At 42.6% G+C, this 20,267-nt stretch overlaps 2 protein-coding genes and 2 long non-coding RNA genes across 8 annotated transcripts in view; 1 reads left to right on the forward strand and 3 right to left on the reverse strand.

The window, feature by feature from the left end:
* The window catches only part of GLCCI1 (glucocorticoid induced 1), a 105,799-nt gene extending 104,271 nt beyond the window's left edge, over positions 1 to 1,528 (reverse strand). For 2 of the 3 annotated variants that reach the window (XM_037890615.2, XM_037890616.2), the window contains exon 1: positions 725 to 1,528. In XM_037890615.2, coding sequence (XP_037746543.1) covers positions 725 to 1,175 — 451 coding nt within the window. In that variant the 5' untranslated portion in view covers positions 1,176 to 1,528. The remainder of the gene's footprint in view (positions 1 to 724) is intronic. The other variant, XM_007063106.4, reaches the window with a different exon arrangement.
* A 200-nt stretch (positions 1,529 to 1,728) lies between these two features.
* Positions 1,729 to 20,267, forward strand: part of LOC122464723 — a 29,787-nt gene continuing 11,248 nt past the window's right edge. Inside the window, exon 1 of one of the 3 annotated variants that reach the window (XR_006289030.1) lies at positions 1,729 to 3,471. This is a non-coding gene — a long non-coding RNA (uncharacterized LOC122464723). The remainder of the gene's footprint in view (positions 3,472 to 20,267) is intronic. The other 2 variants (XR_006289031.1, XR_006289032.1) reach the window with 2 other exon arrangements.
* LOC122464722 lies at positions 5,948 to 13,995 on the reverse strand. Its single transcript, XR_006289029.1, has 2 exons — positions 13,484 to 13,995; positions 5,948 to 13,122 (listed from the first exon to the last, which is right to left on the reverse strand). It is a non-coding gene; the product is annotated as an uncharacterized LOC122464722 (long non-coding RNA).
* The window catches only part of UMAD1 (UBAP1-MVB12-associated (UMA) domain containing 1), a 196,509-nt gene continuing 191,067 nt past the window's right edge, over positions 14,826 to 20,267 (reverse strand). Inside the window, exon 5 of the mRNA XM_037890618.2 lies at positions 14,826 to 15,894. Coding sequence (XP_037746546.2) covers positions 15,849 to 15,894 — 46 coding nt within the window. The 3' untranslated portion in view covers positions 14,826 to 15,848. The remainder of the gene's footprint in view (positions 15,895 to 20,267) is intronic.

Here is a 20,267-nt window from a genome sequence, read left to right on the forward strand (position 1 = left end):
GAGATGCATTTATAGGGTGTGTTTTATACCCATGTGCACTGAGATAGGATATTTTAGAGCACCTACCCGTATCTCATCAAGTTTGCGTATATCAAAGCTTGTGCTCAAAACCTCTTTGCATGGAGGGCAGCGCGGGGGGTCATACTTTAGGTGTTGAATTTGTACCTCCTCTTGTATGTGAGAGTGAACCTTTCAGGCCTTGTTTGCACCTCCTTTTGTACGCATGTATGCGGGTGTATCTTATAGGCCTGTCCTCAACACTCTATTTGGGAACACAGGATGGTATTTCAGCCCTAAACCCCAATCTCTCTCTGCAAAGAATACTTTAAGGCTTGGTTTCTCACTCTCCCTTGAAAGGGAGATGACATTCAGCGCTGATCCCCCACCAATCACTCCCTTTTGAAGGGAGACAAAATAGAATTTCTTTTGAGATCAGATCTCAGACCCTCTCTTTCTTTAGGAAGTGGGGAGAAGGGGTATTTCGGGTCTCACTCCCCATCTCCATGGGAAACTCATCAAGGGGGTATTTTCAGGTTCGAGACGAGTTTCCTGGGCGTTATTTCATGGCTCGTCTCTTTGCGGTGCATCAGATTCACCCACCCTATCCCTCTCTCGGGCGGGGAGTATTTCGGGGCTCACACGCCCCCCTTTGGAGGGGAAGGCGCAGGAGGTGGTGGTGTTTCGGCCTCGGCCCCCCGGTCTCTCTCCGCCCCGGGTGCTTTACCTCTGTACACCGGGGAGCTGGGGCTCCGTCTCTCAGGTGAGCTGCTCCTCCTGCTGCCACCGCTCTCTGGCGAGCGCCGCTGCCTGCCCTTCACCCTCCCTGGGTCCGCCACGCCGCCTCCCGGGGGGGGAGCCACTGCCAGCGGCGGCGTCGTGCTGGGCGGGCTGCTGCCGCGGCCCCCTCCGCCGCCCGCCGGCCCGGTGTTGCTCCCCACCGAGGCGGAAGGGGAGCGGGTCGGGCTGTGCTGGCTGCCCCGCAGGAGCTGGTAGGGCACGGTCGCTCGGATGGGCTGGAGCAGCCGGCTGGTCCCTGCGCTGCTGGCGGCACCTCCCGCCGCACCGTTGCCGGCGGCGCCGCTGGCCGCGGTGGGTGACCCAGCGGCGCCGCGCCTCATCCTCTGCGGCGGGTGGTGCCCGGGCGGGGTCTGAGAGGAGCTGGACGAGGAGGACATGGCGGGCAGGCGGGGGTCGCAAGTCCCGGCAGAGGCTCCGTGCGCTGCCCCCGGCTGGCTCCCCACAGGCAGGACGGGACAAGCGCTTCACGGCCCGACCGACTCTCCGCGCCGCCCGGCTACCCCAGCGCTTCCTATCGGCGACGGCGGCTGCTCCCGCGCCAGGCTCTGGCCATCGCCGCCCGTCGGGCGCGCTGCGGAGCCCCGCAGCCGTTCACATCGTATAGCGCTGCCCCTCGCGGCGATGGGGGGGGAGGGGTCCGCAGCAAGCCCCGTGCGCCTGCCCGCGCGAGCCGCAGCAACCGCCACCCGCTCTCTTCGCTGCCCTGCCTGCCCCCGAATGGCAACTCGTAGCCTCAGCCGCCCGGCAGCGACGGGCAAGGGGCGGCAAGCAGCGCCCCCATTGGGTACTCTGCCTCCGTTAGCCCTAGCTGATTGGCTACAGCACATGAAGGGCAGCACTGTCCGCCAATCAGCGGTCTGTTTTTTATGGCGGGGGGGTAGGGAGAACAGCTCTGCGCTGTGGGGAGGTGGCAGCCGTGGTCTGGGCGGCTTAAGTTGCCCGGTGGCGGGGTGGGCGAGCGAGGAAGTGGGAGGTGGCGGCCGCGTTACGAGGGGAGCCGGCTGCCTCAGGCCCGGGGCGCGTGCAGAGCTGGGGCTTGGCTGTTACCCCTTCTGTGTGACTAGGCCACCCCCCATCGCGCCTCTGGGCAGGCCCGTCCGATGGCTCGGTGTCTTTGTTACCGCTGCGGCCACAGCGCGCAGGGAGAGCTGGCGAGGGCGCTGAAGGGGCACGCGCGAGCGCAGGGCTGCCTGAGGGCCGGGGCCGCCGCTACTTCAGGGAGAGTAGCCGGGGCCGCCTGTGGTGCTGTATAGTACTCGATGTACATGGCGTAGTATTTTGTCAAATGAGCGGGCTCCCCTCAGCAGTACACGTGAAGCCTTTATGCTCCACTCTAGTGAGAAATGTGTGGCTCCTTCCTTTCCACTAAGATTGGTTTTATAGGCCCTCTTTTTTTGTACCGGCTCAGGCCTCTAATCTAGCTGCCCCCCGTTTTCTCCTTTTAAGTTTGCACTTGAACAGAAACTTATTTGAAAGGCTGGTCTGGATTTTTTTTTTCTTCTCTTTTTGCCTGGGGCTACTTCTGCCTCCCCCTTTATCCTAGTTTACATCCCCCCCAACTACAGCCCTGTGTTACAGCCACCCTCTGGCACAGAACTCCATTGAGAGGCTGTGGTGGATTCTCCAGCACTGGCAATTTTTAAATGCAGACTGGATGTTTTACTAAAACGTATGCTGCAGTGAAAACAGGAATTAATTCAGGGAAGTTCTCTGGCCTGTATTTTGCAGGAGGCCAGAGCTGTGCTCCCTTCTGGCTTTATAATATAGGAATCTATGATCCTAAAGTGTGTCCATACCACTCCTTAGCTACCTGAAAGGGATGCTACTGAGTCACATTAGACTTAGCCAAGTAGTGGTCATAGAGTGCCTCCACTGTAATCTAGGGGTGTAACTGCCCTGCTCCTATACAGTTAGTTATGCTTGCTCTCATCCATCCAGCAGAAGTATCCATAGCTGCAGTAGCACCAGTTTGAGGTAGGCTTATCCTCAGCCCAGCTCAGCTGTGCCTCTACTGTTGCTATCAGTGCTACACAGCTGCACTGCTGTGTATACTCGCACTGGCTAGATGAGAGCTAGCAGGAGTATGTGTACATGAGCAGGGGAATCACAACCTTCGCTTGTAGGGTAGACATAGGCTTAGTGCTTATCTGTACATACAGTGCTTCAACAGCACAGCTGCACCAATTCAGCTGCATCACTGTAGCATTAGTGAAGATGCTTCTATTGGTGTAGGTCCCCAAGAGGAGATAGCTATGTCAACAGGAATGCTTCTCAACATAGCACTGTTTACACCAGGGGTTAGGTTGGTAATAGTGCATCACTTGGGTGTGGATATTCCATACCCTGAGCAACACAGTTATACCAAATAAGTCCGTAGTGTAGAGCAAACCTTAGTCAATGAACATGCTGTCTTCACTTCATATGTGGCTGGACTAATTGTGCTTTAAGCCTGAGAGTGCTCTGTTGTCAAAGAGGCATTGTGGTATGAAAAAGACTTTTCATATATTACTGTTTTAAAGAGTATTTTACCTCTCGCTGATCTAGAAGTTATGTATTTTTAACTGGCATATTCCATTTTGAGAAATTCAATACATATAACAGGTTAAGGACTAGAAGACAAAGCCCTAATACTGAGAAAAAAAATGATGGAAGACAATGATTATTTCCAGTCAGGTAATACATTAGTTTGTGGAACAAATATTTATTTGTAAATGTGGTTGTTGGTGTGACAGCAATAAAACTTACTTTAATAACCAGCCTTAATATTAATTTTTATACAATAAAAGTGCACTGACATAACATTAAGGTACAAACCAGGAAAAACAAAGGAATGTGTAGTTAACTCAAAAATGTAATACTGAGATGGCACCACATTGTGACTAACACATATGCTATCTTTCTGCTTTAACTGTGTGTTTCCTTGCTTTTGTGCGTTCACATCACAATTGCATCACAAATGCTTAATTGCATTTAAAACTAAATTTTATTATGTGAATTTCCTTTGCAGTCTCTTACATTTCAAAACTAAATAGAATGAAAATGTTAGGCATCCTTAAAAGAGACAAGGGAGGGGAACTGTAAGTAAGTTTTAGTATCTCCCAAGGGGAGAGGTGAGAACCTTGTTCCTTGAGTAATTTAATACCAACTGAACAAATAACTGGAGAATAAACTGTAGGGCACAATTCTTCATTGACTGAGGGAAGACTAACTGGATGAATAGGTCTTTTCCATTTCTAACTTCTGTGATCGTGTAGAATGTGGATGGCACTATGGACTATGTTATAGATTATTTTTTAATTGGCATGTAATATAGTAAAGAAGTGATAGCAAAGGTAGCCTTTGTATTGTAAAGTAAAACTTCAAGTCCCGGGAGACAATATAAACAAAGGTTAGTTACTAGCAACTAAGTTGTTTGATTGTATTGCCATTGCATATATACACATATGAGATCGGTGCCTCTAGCATTGCTGAGCTGCAGGAGCTTTCTAGAAAGTTGTGTCCATTGGGGCTGCACAAGAGCCCTCCAAGCACTCTGAGCCAAGGCTATAAAAGAGCCATACAGATCCAACCACCTCAGTTCCTTCTCTTAAACCTTAGGTTGCTAGAAATAGTTTTCTAGGGAAGGCAGATCCATAGTGTGAATCCTAGTGCAGGGGTAGTACACTTGAAGAACTAATTTTCTGACCAGCAGTGGAATCAATTAGATTGATATTAAAGCATAAATATATCCTTTATATCAGTGTAATAGGAACATCTGTGATCAAGTACTGCCACATCATCCACAGGTGGAGTGTTATTCATTGCCAATCAATGTAGTAATGGTCTCATCTGTAGTCAAGCTTAAGGTGTCACATGGAGGAGACCATGAGATCTATTAATCTTAAGAGTAAACCTGATGATGCAGGTTTTGGGCTCTCCCTCAGGAAGGAGTATTGTTTAGGAAATATCCACAAGTAATTTCTTTTAAAAGAAAGACTTAGCTTTTAGGGTCCAGGATTGTTCCAATTAAATATATTTTCTGGATATTTTCCCCAGATTACCCATAGTATTAGGGTCAGAAGGAGTACATGTTACTATCAGAAATTCCTTCATGGCTTGAACCAGCCAGTCAGCCAGATATGTGCACGTGTGGTTTCCTTGAGGTCTGAGATATGAAGTGAAAATATTTTTACTGAGCTGGTCTGACTGAGATTTTAAATCATGCATTGTAGAAGCCTTGAAATGGTCTTGGGGGGAAAAGGATAAGAATAACAGAAACCTGTGTCAGCATGCAGAATTTGAACTTCTTGATGTAATTGTTCAATTTCCTAAAGTCCATGATGGAACAAAGGCAGTCTTTCTTTTTTCTGATTGAGGAAATATCTGAAGTAGAAACCCTCAGCAGATGGGAGCTATATTGATGAAAAGAGATCTGCACTCTCCTCCAAAGACCTCTAGTAGGGGGCAGCCGTGTCACTGTGGCTTCCACTTTCCTAATTAAGACATTCTCAAAGATCATGGCAGCCAGTTCTGTCACTTCAAGAGAACAGGGCCCTGATATAAAGGTGAAGGAAGTCTTGTTCCTAAGGCGTCCTGCACCGTTGATGTATCATTTGCAGCCAACTCTAGGAACATGGAGGGGCACAACATTCCCTGCTTTAACCAGAGTATTTGTTTTACTTCTGGATCTTTTGAGGTCGAAACTGTGGTCCCCTTCCAATGCAGGAGTTGTGTCAAAACTTTAAAATTCCTAATGACATAGAATACCAAGTAAAAGGTCTAAAATTACCTGAAGCTTATTAAAATCTTCTAAACTACTAAAATAAAAAAAGGAGTTGCGTTTTAAAAACAGACAAATCTCTGGACATATAGAGAAGGTCACTTAGCCTCACAGCTAACTGTGGAAAGGGTGGAGCTACAGTGGCTGGCAACCACATGACCCTTTTATAGCCTGGGCTTTGAACACTCAGGGCTGTGAGAGAATACTTGAGACAGTCCAATGACCATTTCTTTCTAGAAGGTTCCCAAGGTTCAGCAGCTAGGGGTGTATATCTCAGAAGTGAGTACATGAACAGGTTATTCTCAAAGAATGCATGATTAGACTTATAAAAGCTTTCCTTAAGGGAAGGATTAATTATATATCACACCGATCCATTATATATTCTGTTTATACAATTATAAAGCTTTATTGTTAATTAGTGGTGATACAGAATCCTTTAATTAGAATCTGGGTGGGGAATACACAACATTTGCAGTCAACACCAACAGTGGTTGTAACAATTTACATTTTCATACCACCTTTCATACTGAATGCTTCTGAAGTGCTTTATCAACTATATAATTCAATAAGCTTGGGTTCCTGGTTTCATACCAGTGTGGAATGCACTGAAACTGAGATGACCTGGGATTCTCATACTTTTAAGAAACTAAGTTCAAAATATTCCTTTACCTTCTTTAATTGAAATGTACTTTTCCCTCCCCTTGTCTGATGACTGTCCCCTGATATACATGGCTTCCATTGACATCAGGGAAAGTTTACTCTGTGCATTGAACTGTATTCCAGCATAAGTGGTAGTTATCCTATAAATCAGGGGGAAATCCTAATTACTAAAAGGTTTTATTGTGACTGGACTACATGATAAGTATAAGTTTGCTTATCCCATTGTATTTTTACATTCTTTATTTTTCATGTAGTGAAATATGAAATCATATACAAATATTAATTCCCCCAAATATCTCTAATATCTTTGCACTTTATCCCTTGTATACTAATTTTATTATGCTACATTTTAAAAAAGAGAAAGATTTAGTGCTGACACTTATTATATGTAGCCATTGCAGTCAATGGATACTGACTTTTGCCATCGCAGGGGTAAACATTTTTGTAACCATGACCTATGTCATGTGACTAGGGCCAGGCAATAAAGACCTGTCTCTTGCCAGTACTTCTGTGTCTCAGGACATTGTACTAGGCACAGTACAAACACAATAAAAGACAGTCCTTGATCCAAAGAGTTACAATCTAAATAAGGTAAGACACAACAAGTTGATGTAACCATCAGAAGGAAAGAGGGAGTGAGGATGAGGGAAGCAGTAGGAGAACATGCATTTAACATAGATCAGGTATGTGCACAGCAAAAGTCAATTTCAAACAAAATTATAAAGATACAAATGAATAAGTTAATTACCAGAATTCCCTACTAGCCATTATCAGTTCAGTTTCCTATAGATATCATGATAGAAGTGGGTTTTGAGGAGGGATATGAAGGAGATCAGGGTAATGGTTTTACAGTCTAGTTCATAAGAGTGCATTAGAGAAAGCATGAAAGAAAGTGCAAAGGTGCTTTTGGAAGAAAGAGACAAATGGGAAATGCAGAGCGGCATAGTTGACTGAGCGGAAGGGACAAAACAAGAACAGATAAGTAGGGAGGTCTCAAATGTGAAGGAGCTTAAAAATGAGAACCAGAAGCGTTATTTTAAGTGGTGGTGAAGGGGGATCCTGTGAAAAGACTCAAAGAAGGGCTCAGATGGTCATAAAGATGGCCCAAGAAGATGGTCTTAACAGCAACATTTGAATAGCCTTGAGGGGAGTGAGATGGGCGTCAGGAAAGCCAAAAAGAAGGATGTTGCAATAGTCAAGATGAGAGGGAATTGAGGCCTAAATGGGAGTTTTATCTGTATAGACATAGAGGAAAGGCTGGTTTCAGAAATGTTATGAATAGAGAAACTGCAATATTTGGCCCAACCTTGATGTGTGGATCTAAAGAAAAGACAGAATCAAAGATGGTCTTATCTATGGAACCTATGAACCTGAATGACAAGGGTGTATAATGGTGGTGTCCTCAGTAATGGAGAAAGAGCCAAGGGGATGAGCTATCAGAAAGACAGCCCAAGATATGAGAATGGATGGAGAGGGAGAGGTTGGGAGTGTTGGGTTAGCTTTGTGAGTCATCAGTGTGGAGATAACAGTCGAAGCCATGTAAACAAATTAGATCATCTCAAGAAAGGACACAAGGGGAAAGGGAAGGGATCCAAGGATAGAGCCCAATGGAATCTCCATGAAAAGTGAAAGCTGGAAGGAGGAACCCTGTGAAAGAGATGTTGAAGGTGGGATCAGAAAGAGAGAAGAACTAAGAGCGGACAGATTTGCAAATGTCAAGGAACAACAAGATTTCAGAGTGAGAGAATGATCATTGGTGTCAAAGGCAATGGAGAGTTTGAGTCTGAAGATGGAGTACAGGCCGGAGATTTGGTCAGAAAAGAGATCTCAGTGAAAGTAGTTTCAGTGGAGTGAAGACAGCAGAAACCAGATAGGAATAGACCAAAGATGGGGTTGATGGAGAGGAACTTGAGATGTTTGTAGATGGCACATTCTTTGAATTTAGAAGTGAAGGGGAAGAAAAAGAAGAGATAGTAATGGGAGAGGGCAGTGGATCAACTTTAGGATTGTTAGAAGCACACTATGATTACGCCCAATCCTATTGTAATCGGAAATGACCTGATGAGAGTAGAGTTAAGAAGAGAATGGAAGGTGGGAAGGAGATGAGATGATGGAATCCCTGGGAAAGGTGGAATGGTTAGAGGAGAAAAACACGTTAAATTCCTCAATGTCAGTGATAGGGGGAAGGAGGAGAGGGGACAGGTAGGTGAAAGGAAAAGTAAGAGGGGGTTTGTCATGTCTGATCTTGTCACTCTTGTTGAAAAAGTCATCAATAACATGGAAAAAGAGAATGGCATATGGGTGAGGAAGGGCTCAGGGGAGAGTTAAGTCATTCATGGTGGGGGGTTGCAATTTGGCAAATTATAGATTATATTACGCAAATATATTCTTAGATTATAAACAAGCCAGTAGTAAAAGAAATAATCTAATCCTAATTCTGCGTAATTTTTTTTACAAATGTGTAGCTACAATTTTTTTTACAGTCTCCATTTTAAAATTATATTAATTTGATTAGTCATTAGGATCCTCAGTCTTAATGAATGCTTGAAGGCATGATGCTTAAGTACTTAAAGAACCCATTAATATTGAAGCAACTGTCAGAGCTCTTCTTTGTCTTCAGTTACACAGGAAAATTTGTATGTGTAGAAGAAGATGAGATGACAGCTTCAAAAGTGTTATTTTCTAGTATGAATATATAAACATTATAGAATGAATCAGCAGAGGTATCACAAAGATCAATGTTTTTTACTTTGACTATGCAAGTTTTATACTTGTGTTTATACAAATCAAGGTTCATTTTTCCTATTATTACTCTGCCATCTTCCAGCCATTTCCCACTTCTTCAGCAAAAGTGTGATAAACACCACCACACTGGTGACAAAGTTCTAACACTAGACACTCAAGTCAAGGGGTGAAAAGTCATTCAGGTATTATCAGTTTTATTTTTACAAACCTATAAAATGAGTTTCTTACAAATGCCTGCATTGGCACCAATGAGAATCAAAGACTTTATAGCTGGAAAAGATGCAGTATGTCTTGTCTACCCTACTGTCCCAAACCTGGATTGTTCCTTTCAGTATCCTGTAGAGTATTAAATTTCTCTAGTGATGGAGAAATTAATTCCCATAGAGAGTACTCCACAAATTAATAGATCTAACTGATATATATATAGAGAGAGACTAGCTCTTTTCCATATGTACAAATTAAGTGCAGCGTCAGAGGAAGTATCCTACTTTACTTTATATAAGTTAAAATTTTTAATCAACTAGCTTGGTATTAGCTTCTGTGGAATTGTTCAAGGTGTGTATGTTTTCAGCTGTGCAAATATCCTACATTAACACACTGCAAGAAATAAGTAAATATGGCCTTTATGAGGACAAAGGTCACAATAGGCTATGGTTTAGTCTTCAGGACATGATCACTTTGATCCAGACATTGAAATGCTTTTAATCGACATCAGTGGGAGGTCCATGCATAGACTAAGAGCAATTTGTGTCTCTCAGTTTTAGAACTCTATGATGGCATGCACACTGTATGGACTGTGTGCACCAAAGTCTTGGCTGCATTAAGGTCACTTTGGACTGCTCTGGCAGTGCAAAAAAGATGTAAAGACCATAGATCCTGCCCTTTGAAGATTTCCCTTGTGCTAAGGGAATCCCTGCTTGACACAGAGACTCTCAGGCCCAGATTCACAAATGTACTTAGGCACCTAAACCCCAGATTTAGATACCCAAGTCCCAGTTTTAGGCTTCCCTGTGATTCACAAAATCCCCCCTCAACTACTACCTAACCTTGTAGGCACCTAAACTAACTTGGGGCCGGACCCACAAAGGTACTTAGGCACCTAAGTCTCAGGTTTAAGTGCTTAAGTCCCAGTTTTGGCTCCATTGTGATCCACAAAACTCCCACTGAAAGTTGTAAGGCAATAAACTCACTCAGTGCCTATGTTTTCAAAGGAAAAGTTCCTAGGTATCTAAGTTTCTGCCCCTGGGCATATGCACTGTTGCCTCCCTCTACGGATCTGGATACATATCTCCAACCCAAGCCCCAGAGAGATTCGCGAAAGATATGAATTCAAGCTGCCTAAGTTGCATGCAGGGCCCGATCCTATATGTGTGCTAGATGCTGCCTACTGGATTGGGCCCCATTCAAAATCTGGCTTGAGGAGGACGTGGTAGTGGTGTTACCTACCGTATAACCTTTAGGCCAGTGGTTAGAGAACTTGCCTGGGATGTGGGAGACCCAGGTTAACTTACCCCCTCTCTGCCAGAGTGGGAGAAAGGATTTGTATATGGGGTTTCCTGCCTCCCAGGAGAGTGCTCTAACTACTAGACTATGGGATATTCTGATGTAGGTCTTCTGCTGTGTGTAAATAATTAAAGAGTAGAGTCACTGGAGCCAGGGCTGAACCCTGGGTTTCCCTAACAATCAGGCATTAGGGCCATTCTCACTCTCTTGTCTCCTCTCAGGCAGAGGCGTGAATTGAACCTGGATCTCCCATGTTCCAGGTGACTCCTCTACCCACTGGGCTAAAAGTGGATTGGGGCCCCTGACACTGGGAGTATTTCCAGAGGAAAGTGGATTTGGTGGGGCATCCCCACATCCCAGCCTATCAAAATGGCCCCTTATGGTCACTCACAGTTGGGCTTATGTTAAAACTGCTCCAGACCAAGAGAATGTAAAAGCAGTTTAAAACCACTTTTGTACCCCTTGCTTCTAATCCTGGTGCTGAGTGCAGTTTGTCCAATCAAGAGAATTTAGTCCTGTGTGCATCTGGTCGTGCCCTTCTTTCTAATCCTGGCTAAACCCTATTGTCTTGCTAAAAAGTACTGGGATGTGTAAAACTGACTAGTGGCTGCCTCAGAGCTTTTTTTCAGGGAAATAGAAAACTAGGGATTTCTAAATCTTCATGTTCTTTGTTGGTTCTTCTGGGTCCTGGGTGCATAACTCCTAAAGACCAATTGTGTGTCAGCTATTCAGAGTAAGCAAACGCCCTTATGTTAAGAAATGAACCAATTAATCTAACTTTTAATTGACCTTAACTTTTACTAGTTGTGGACTTGTCTTGCTTTGAAGAGAAGAGAGGGAGTGAGGAGGGATGGTCCAGAAAAACTCTTGGTACAATACATATAGGCCAGAGGGAGTTACGAAATATGAAGTGTCAGTTCTCTTTATTTCAGAGCACAACTCATCAAGCTATGTATGTTGTAACCACACAAATTCAGTTCCCACCTGCATCAAATTGTAGCATGTAATGTCTCAGTGTCCCCAGCAACTTTACATGCCAAATACCATAATGCAGAACCAAATTTTAGTTTAGCAGTCTTTGAACACTGTTCAAAAAAGAAACATAAGGAAATCAGAAGTACAGATCAAGTTGTTATAATACATTTAAGTTTGCCCTTAAGTCACCCACTTCCTTTACATAACCGCAGTCTACACCTGTGCACACAGATGTAACTGTGAAAAGTGCCATCTTCCCTCCCCCATCTCCCCAAAAAACAAAACATTCCAAAATGCTTTTGTAGACATTTTTGTTTTGTTTTAAAGGATTCTGCGGTAAGTGAACTTGAGTTTTTAGCAGAAGAACATTTTTAATAAAAGAGAGCATTGTATGTGTTAAGAATTCATAAATATTCACAGGCAAGAAGGGGAATGTTTACAGCAGTCACATGGGGTGGGTTTTTGAGAAAGGTAAGAAAATCAGTTGATTTATTAAAGACAATACACCACTACCTAGCAAATTTGAAAAGAAATATCCTCTGTATTTAGGGCAGTGTGTAAGCTGTTGCCACAGTTCTGGGGTTAACTCCATCTCTGCACCCTCCCTAGTCTGCTCAAGGGCACACCTTTTAGATCTCAGGCCTCTAGCTATCACCTCTTTGTTGGTGGGGACTTGTGTCCCTTTCCCTCCAGACAAGGGATTTAGACTTGCAGTCCCCCTGCAATTAAGAGCATAAGAACATCCATACTGGGTCAGACCAATTGTTCATCTAGCCCAATATCCTGTCTCCTGATAGCGGCCAGAGCCAGATGCTTCAGAGGGAATGAACAGAACAGGGCAATTATCAAATGATCCAGCCCCTGTCATCTAGTCCCAGTTTCTGGCAGTCAGAAGTTTAGGACACCCGTAGCATAGGGTTGCATCTCTGGCCATTTTGGCTAATAGCCACTGATGGATCTATCCTCCACAAACGTATCTTTTTATTAACCCATTTATACTTTAGTTAGTATATACAGTATAGTACTTGTAGTTCACTGTGACTATCCCAGCAGGTCTGACCTTAGTCCAGCACCCCATGGCTCTGCTCTCTCTCAGGGACTATGACAGTGTTTCCCAGTGAGCAGCCAATGTTCACAAAGTACAGTACATTTATTTAAGACAAAAGTATTACAGAGAAAACATATAATAAAACGATAGTCTACATGCACGCTAAGCTTACCAGGTGTCACCCATCTTCTACATGGAGAATCTATCAGGTCGCAGTCTTTCAAACCCTTCCAGCAGGGTTTAGCCTTTTAGGTTACAATCTCGTGTCACTTTTTGAATCAAAATGAGGATCTTTAAGTCAGTCCACGCTGACCCTTTATACCAAAAGCCCTTTGTCTCCTGGATCTCTTCCATTTCCCCTCCCTCATCCCCCTTCAAGGTGGTACTTCTCTGGAATGGTTTGCCTGTCCCAGGAATTGCAGTAATTATTCCCTGTTTTTAGTTCCTGGAGGAAGCTCAGTAACCCTCACCATGGAGTTAGCATACAATCCCTTGCTCACAAAGATACATATAACATTTATAGGTACATACATTTAAGAATAATCCTTGGGCCCACAGCATCTGGCACATCTCAGCAAAATAGACTTTTGAAGTTTCCATACTTCCAAGGTCTCACATCTGTCACAACTGTATCCTGTATCAAAGGGATAACATAGTATCTGGATAGAACCATAATATAATAGTCAAGATTTGTTATAATCTATGGCTTATTTGAGGAATTTTTTTAAACTCATATAGTGCAGTTCAACTCTTTTGAGTTTGGATGTGCACCATATGTACTGACTAACATTATGTTATTCGCATAGGTAAAATGCACAGCAGTGGATCTCATTTAAGAAGCTTTCTGATTTGAAGAAACATTACCAAATCAGCCATATATGGACATGTGACTACCCATTTTCTCCATTATGTACATCTACAGCTGACATCATGAGTGTCTTTGGCACTGGTAACTCATACTGTCTATTTTGGAAGGGTAAAGAACAGTTACTTACCTACAGTAAGCATCTACAGTGGTCCTGTGGAATGTTTGTGTACCTCCCAACTCCTGGTATCCTGTAATCTTTAGTGTCCTGTTGGCGTTTTTTTAGCCTTAGTTTTCCCAGCTTATTGGTCAATGTCAAGACCTCCTTTCACCTCATGGCAGAGGCAAACGCTACCCCACATGCAGGAGATTTACATTCATTATGGATGGACACATAAGGTATCTATTATGCCTTGGAGAAGGTCATATCCCTGATCAGTGCAGCATCTGCCCTTCTCCAATCTCATCTGGCATGTTAGAATTAGTTATCTCAAATTCCATCTCTTTAAGTAGGCTATGAAAAAAACCATCATACTGTGAAGAACTGGAGGTTCATCCTCCTAATCTCAGTCCCATGACCAGTGCTTTGAATATCCCTTGAATAGATATGTGGACAGAGTTGGCACCGAGGTTTGTTGCAGGGTTTGGTTCCTGGGTTGGTGTTTTTGTTATGTGGTGGGTAGTTGCTGGTATTTGCTTCAGGTTGGGGGGCTGTCTGTACGCGAGGACTGGCCTGTCCTCGTCGATCCCTCACTCTCACAGACCCTGGGGGACAGGCCAGTCCTCGCTTACAGACACCCCCCCCAATTGAAGCAAATACTCACCAGCAACTACCCACCACACAACAAAAACACCAACCGAGGAACCAAACCCTGCAACAAACCCCGTTGCCAACTCTGTCCACATATCTATTCAGGGGACACCATCATAGGACCTAACCACATCAGTCACACCATCAGGGGCTCGTTCACCTGCACATCTACCAATGTGATATATGCCATCATGTGCTAGCAATGCCCCTCTGCCATGTACATTGGCCAAACTGGACAGTCTCTACGCAAAAGAATAAATGGACACAAATCAGACATCAGAAATCGTAACATTCAAAAACCGGTAGGAGAACACTTCAACCTCTCTGGCCACTCAGTAAAAGATTTAAGGGTGGCAATTTTGCAACAGAAAGGCTTCAAAAACAGACTCCAAGGAGAAACTGCTGAGCTTAAATTAATATGCAAACTAGATACCATTAACTTCGGCTTGAATAGAGACTGGGAGTGGCTGGGTCATTACACATATTGAATCTATTTCCTTAAGTATCCTCACACCTTCTTGTCAACTGTCTAAATGGGCCATCTTGATTATCACTACAAAAGTTTTTTTCTCCTGCTGATAAAAGCTCATCTCAACTAATTAGCCTCTCACAGTTTGTATGGTAACTTCCAACTTATATATCTTACTATATGTTCCATTCCATGCATCCGATGAAGTGGGCTGTAGCCCATGAAAGCTTATGCTCTAATATATTTGTTAGTCTCTAAGGTGCCACAAGTACTCCTGTTCTTTTTACATTTGAACTGGGAGTTGTGATTCCCAGCTCATGTACATACCTGTGCTAGCTCTGCTTAAGATAGCACCTAAAAATAGCAGTGTGTCCGTGGTGGCATAGGCAGCTGCCCCAAGTACAATACCGTCCAACCCCCTGGGTATGTACTTGAGCTACCACCCATGCTGCCATCAACACACTACTATTTTTAGGTGCTAGCTTGAGCAGAGATAGCATGCGTATGTCTATGTGAGCTGGGAAGTGCACATCCCAGTTCAATTGCAGACATACCCTAAAAGGCAGGTATAGATTATAGAATAGAATTTCTTATATTTAACATAGCAAATTAGGTCATCAATTACACCTGTGCAATGTACAGTCTTAAATTCCAACTCAGTTACACCTGTGCCACTCCTTTGTTTTCAGTGGGGTTGCACAGGTTGCAAATGAAAATAGCATTTAGCTTTGGTAGTTAATTAAAGTTTTGTTGTTGATGAGCAAAAAGGAACACTAGAAATGACAGGTGAATTGGTTTAGAGAATCAGAACATGAAGCAATTGCACCCATGCTTCCAAACCCCTCATCTGAGGACACAGTAAAAAAAAGAATACTGTTCTCAGGCATCTGGACCCTACCAGTTGTGGAGGTAGAAGTTAAATTCAACATGACCTATCACTGCCTTAGACTTCCCTCAGAGGTTCCTATTCTTTCCTTTCCCTGGAGACTGCCTCCTCAGTCTGATGCTGTTGCATTGTGTTACCAAGAACAATAATCTTCCTCTAGTTTAGCAGCTTCATGAATTTTGAGAAAGATGTATTATAATGGTTATGTATTAAGACTAGTTGCTGGTAAGAGGAAGGATTTAGTTTCTCAATCTACATAGTGTTATAGTTGTTTTCTCTAGGCACACTCCTGTTGGTTCAATCTCGCTTTTAGATGTGGTCTCTATAAACTATTTAATAATTCATACTACCTTTACTCATCTCCATAGGTCATTCTTTCTGATGAAGACTTATATTAATTTATGGTAATTTGTATAAAGGCCCATGTGACTAAGCCTGTAATGGGAAAAAATTAAGAGTGTAAAACAGTCAATACACTATGGAAACACGAACATGAAATCGAGGGAAAATTGGAATGATCTTTAGCAGTGCATTTCAACAACCTCAACAAAATGTCAGCATATAAATTTACTAGCAGTGTTAAAACAATTAAATATTTTTGGGAAAAAAATATCGGCTTTGAAAGAATAAGTCATTTGGCTAGAGGAAGCTATGCTGACAAAACTTTATAAAAGTGGGAATTGAAACCTACATTCTAAAGCCCTATCTTGCAAACAGTTTAATGTCTAAATGTGTAACATGTAACAATTTAGATTTCTTTAATCTTATCCAGCCTTGCACATTTTACAACCTATTATTCTTAGTTAGGAAAGAATCATTTGGAGGTCAAAATAGACTTTTTGATTTCTTAAACCAGATTATTGAACACATTTTTGATATATTTCTCAGGGTAATTTTCTACTTGACTTCACTTTACAAACTATTTATCACTTTTATTCCTCACTGACACATTTACTTCGTTGCTGCTTTTTTTCTTTTTGGGGGCAGGAAGAAGAGGGGGGTAGTTATTGACAGTAGCAATATTTAAAGCTCTCATATTTATGTGCCTGAATATTACTGTTATTTTGTTTTATAAAAATACCTTTCAAACAAAGCCCTGTAACTCGTTTAATTCTCCCTTTATTTTCACCAGCCTTAGGATTTAACAAAATACATACACACACAAATCCACCTTCCATACTTATAAACCACGGTTTCTGCAGCCTTGTATGCATTTCTGTGCCTTTGACACTGAACCCCTTTAATTTGCTAATTAGGTCCTTACTTGGCTAGAGTAGCACTTGGCTTCTCCATTTAATAATTTTGGCTTTTTTATGTACAGAAGCCTCTGTATTTCTATTACTCTCTCAGAAACAGGCTGATAGGGACAAAATATTGGAAAACTTTGTCAGTTCTATTTTTGTTTTCCAAAAACAGTTGTCTAAAGATGCAGACAGGCACCTATCTGCATTGCTAGGCACTTAAATACCTTTAAAAATTTGGCCCTAGGAAGTAACTGGCAAAAGGAAACACAACTTCAGATTAGTTCTAAAGAATGATTCGACATAACATCAACTTAATTACACTTCTGTCTGAAAACTTTATGTAGCTGATCCAAGTAACACTTGGGATTACTGTAACTAAAATATCAGATCCAAAATATTTCTCTATTTTTTCAGTCTCTTTACTTTGAGCATTTAACTATCTAAGATAGTTTCATTGTTTCTTCTTTATAATCACTCAGTTTCCTCTGTTGTCTTTGTGGATCTTTCACACAGCAATAAAGAAGAAATAAAAAACAATCATAGGAAAATGCGATTGTACAACCACAAAAGTTGGCAGAGTATTTCAGAGGCAGAATTAGTCCCAGATCCACAAAGGGATTTGGATGATGAAACTGAGCATTGAAACGACTAACTTTTAGGCACTTAGAAAATCACTGGAACAACGTGATCCACAAAATCTGTTAGGCACTTAGGCTCCCTATACAATGAATGAAGAGAGACAGGCACCTAAGAATGCTATCCACAGAAGTCAGCAAGGTTGGTAGGGAGCTGCCTAAGCTGGCCAATGGGAGATGCTGATAAGAGGGCATGTCCTAAGCCCTGCCCCTCTCATGAAGTTAGATGCTTAAGTCTGGGCTGCAAGGAGGCATCTATCTTTGCTATCAATCCACAACCAGATCCCTTCTCCTGGAGTCACGTGGCTTAATCATCTAAGTAATTTCTTGTGAGAACAGGTTAGGTGCCTGTCTAACTCCACATACAGTAGTCAGAGGAGGTGGTGTCCACCTTATAACTTTTAGCCCAGTGGTTAGAGCAATCACCTGGGATGTGAAAATGCACAGGTTCAGTTCCCCCTCCCTGGGGAGAAAGAACTTGTACAGGGGTCTCCCAATCCCCACCAGAGTGCCCTACAAGATAGTCTAAATATGGGTCTCCCTCAGTCTCTTCTGTTGAAGCTATTGCACTGTGAATAAATAAATAAAGAATGTCTGGAGCAGGGGAACTGGATACTGGGTCTCCTACCCACCAGGCTACAGCATCATTCTCACACTCTCTTTGGCTCTAAGTACTTATACATAGTGGAACTGCTTCAACAGAAGAGGTTGCGGAAGGCCCACATCAGAATAGCCCACAGCTCAATAATTAGAGCACTCCCTTGAGAGGTAGGATTTGAACAGAGGGTCTCCCTTCTCCTCCTCAGGCAGAGAGGATTATTGAACCTCCTACATCCCAAGTGATAGCTCTAGCCACTGGACTATAATTTATAAGTGGGCACCTCCACCCCTCCTCCTGCTGCCAGATTTTGAATCAGACCCAATTCATAGGCGGTGCTAAGCACACCCACCCAATAGGGCCCAATAGGTGAGATAGGCACTCCTTTGCTTATCTTCCCCTGGTATGTGGATCATTCTGGGCTTTGGGCGGGAGATATGTGTCCAAATATCCAGCATTAGGCAGCATCGTGCATGCCCAGAAGCAGAAACAAGGGCACTTAAGGAACTTTAACAATGGAAATTTAGATGTCAAGTAAGTTTAGGCAACTACAGGGTTAGGTGGCAGCTGAGTGGGGTTTTGTGGATCACAGTGGTGCCTAAAAGTGGGACTTAGCTTCCGAAGTACCTTTCAGAGTATCAGCCGTGTTATGGCTCTGGGCCTTAGTTCATTTTTAGAAACTGACTGGCCTAGAAAAGAAAAAGCAGCTGCTCTCTTATCTAATCAAGAGCATAATTCATCTCTCTTTCACCTTCCCTGTGAAAAAATCATTCTAGTGAGGCCCTGTAGATGTAGTACCCACCATGAATTTCCAGTTGATGGTGCCCTTAGAAGTCCCAAGCACCACAACACAGGAAGCCAGCTCTGAAAAGATCTATGATAGGAAGACAGCGAATATAAAAAAACATGGGCTTAGGAACATGGACTTGATCCATCAAGTCAGTATCTTGCCTCTGGCAAGGGTCAGTGATATTTGAGAGAAATGCACACATTCTCCTCACCCATTACACACACAGAATACACCATTAGCAATCGTTCAATGTTGTATGCTGGAGAAAAATTCCTTCCACCAATCTGTTTATGCTCACAGGCTTATTCAACTTGTCCTTCACAGAATTAACTGAGCTGAAAGGTTTAATTATACAGGAACTAAGCCAAAACTTGAGAGGCCTACTAAGCATAGAGATTAATGTTCCAAAAGAGAACACTATTTAAAAAAAAATTTCCATAGCCTATATGTTGTTTTCTAAAAGTTTCCTGGTGAAGAGCTAGAGAAACACAGGTGAGAGTGACACAGGCAACACTTAGCATCTACTGTGAAATTAGTCCTATTTCCTGAAGTTAAAATGTACTTTACAGTACTTTCCTACTGGTGGCTGCACAGCCATTAATAGCATTGTTTGTTCGGTACAACATGGAAATTTACAATATGTAGAGTATGAATCTGTTTTAAAGGGCAATAGAAGGAGAATGAAAGGGTAAGGTTACAACTAACTGAAATACTGTGAACTGAAACTCTTAATAGGTTCTGCTATGCAATGTGTTACCTGTGTCCCAAGTGGCCTGGAAAAAAGAAAGCAGGTGCTGCCATACCTAGTCAAGAGCATCCCTTTTGCCATCTGAGTGAAAAAGTCCTTCTGAGTGTCTGTAGATGTAGCAGCTACCCTGAATTTGACGGTACCTGAGTTGAGAATTATGAAAAGCCTGGAGAAAGTTTTAAGTTGTACAGGTGCTTTTCTCTTTGAACATGTTCAGTGGGTTCTTTCAAATGAAGGTGTAAACATGGTGTGAGTAGAGCCAGTCAGGAATTTACCAACAACATTTTTCCATATGAAAATGCCAATAAATTGAAAGTGTGTTGATTTAGACAAATTTCCATTGTAAAAAAAAAGAAGACATGAAGCATTTCAATTATGTCAGTTCAATGGCATTTTCATATTAATGGAAGGGAATATTTCAACATTTGTTTCAAAATGACTTTTTGTACAGAAATTTCTTTTATAAACATTTAAAAAAAATTTAAGATGTCAAAGGTGGAACAAAGTGTTTTGATTTGACTGAAACAAAACATTTCTATCCATCCTAATTAATTTTGTTTTGTGGGAAATTTTGAACTTTTTGTTTTGTTCCAGAATGGAAACCTTCTTTAAATTTATAGGATTTCCTGTGAAACAGAAAATCTGGTTCCCATTCAGCTCTAGTTGCGAGTATAAAGGTGAACTATTTAGAGATTAGGAGTTATTTCAATGCAAGTTATTGGAGTTATTTTGTAGATCTGTAAATAGTATGGAATAATACAAGGAATGAGGTGGGGTCTGGAATACCTTGGAA

This window comes from Chelonia mydas, chromosome 2 (genome assembly GCF_015237465.2).
Source record: "Chelonia mydas isolate rCheMyd1 chromosome 2, rCheMyd1.pri.v2, whole genome shotgun sequence".
NCBI classification, from domain to species: Eukaryota; Metazoa; Chordata; order Testudines; family Cheloniidae; genus Chelonia; species Chelonia mydas.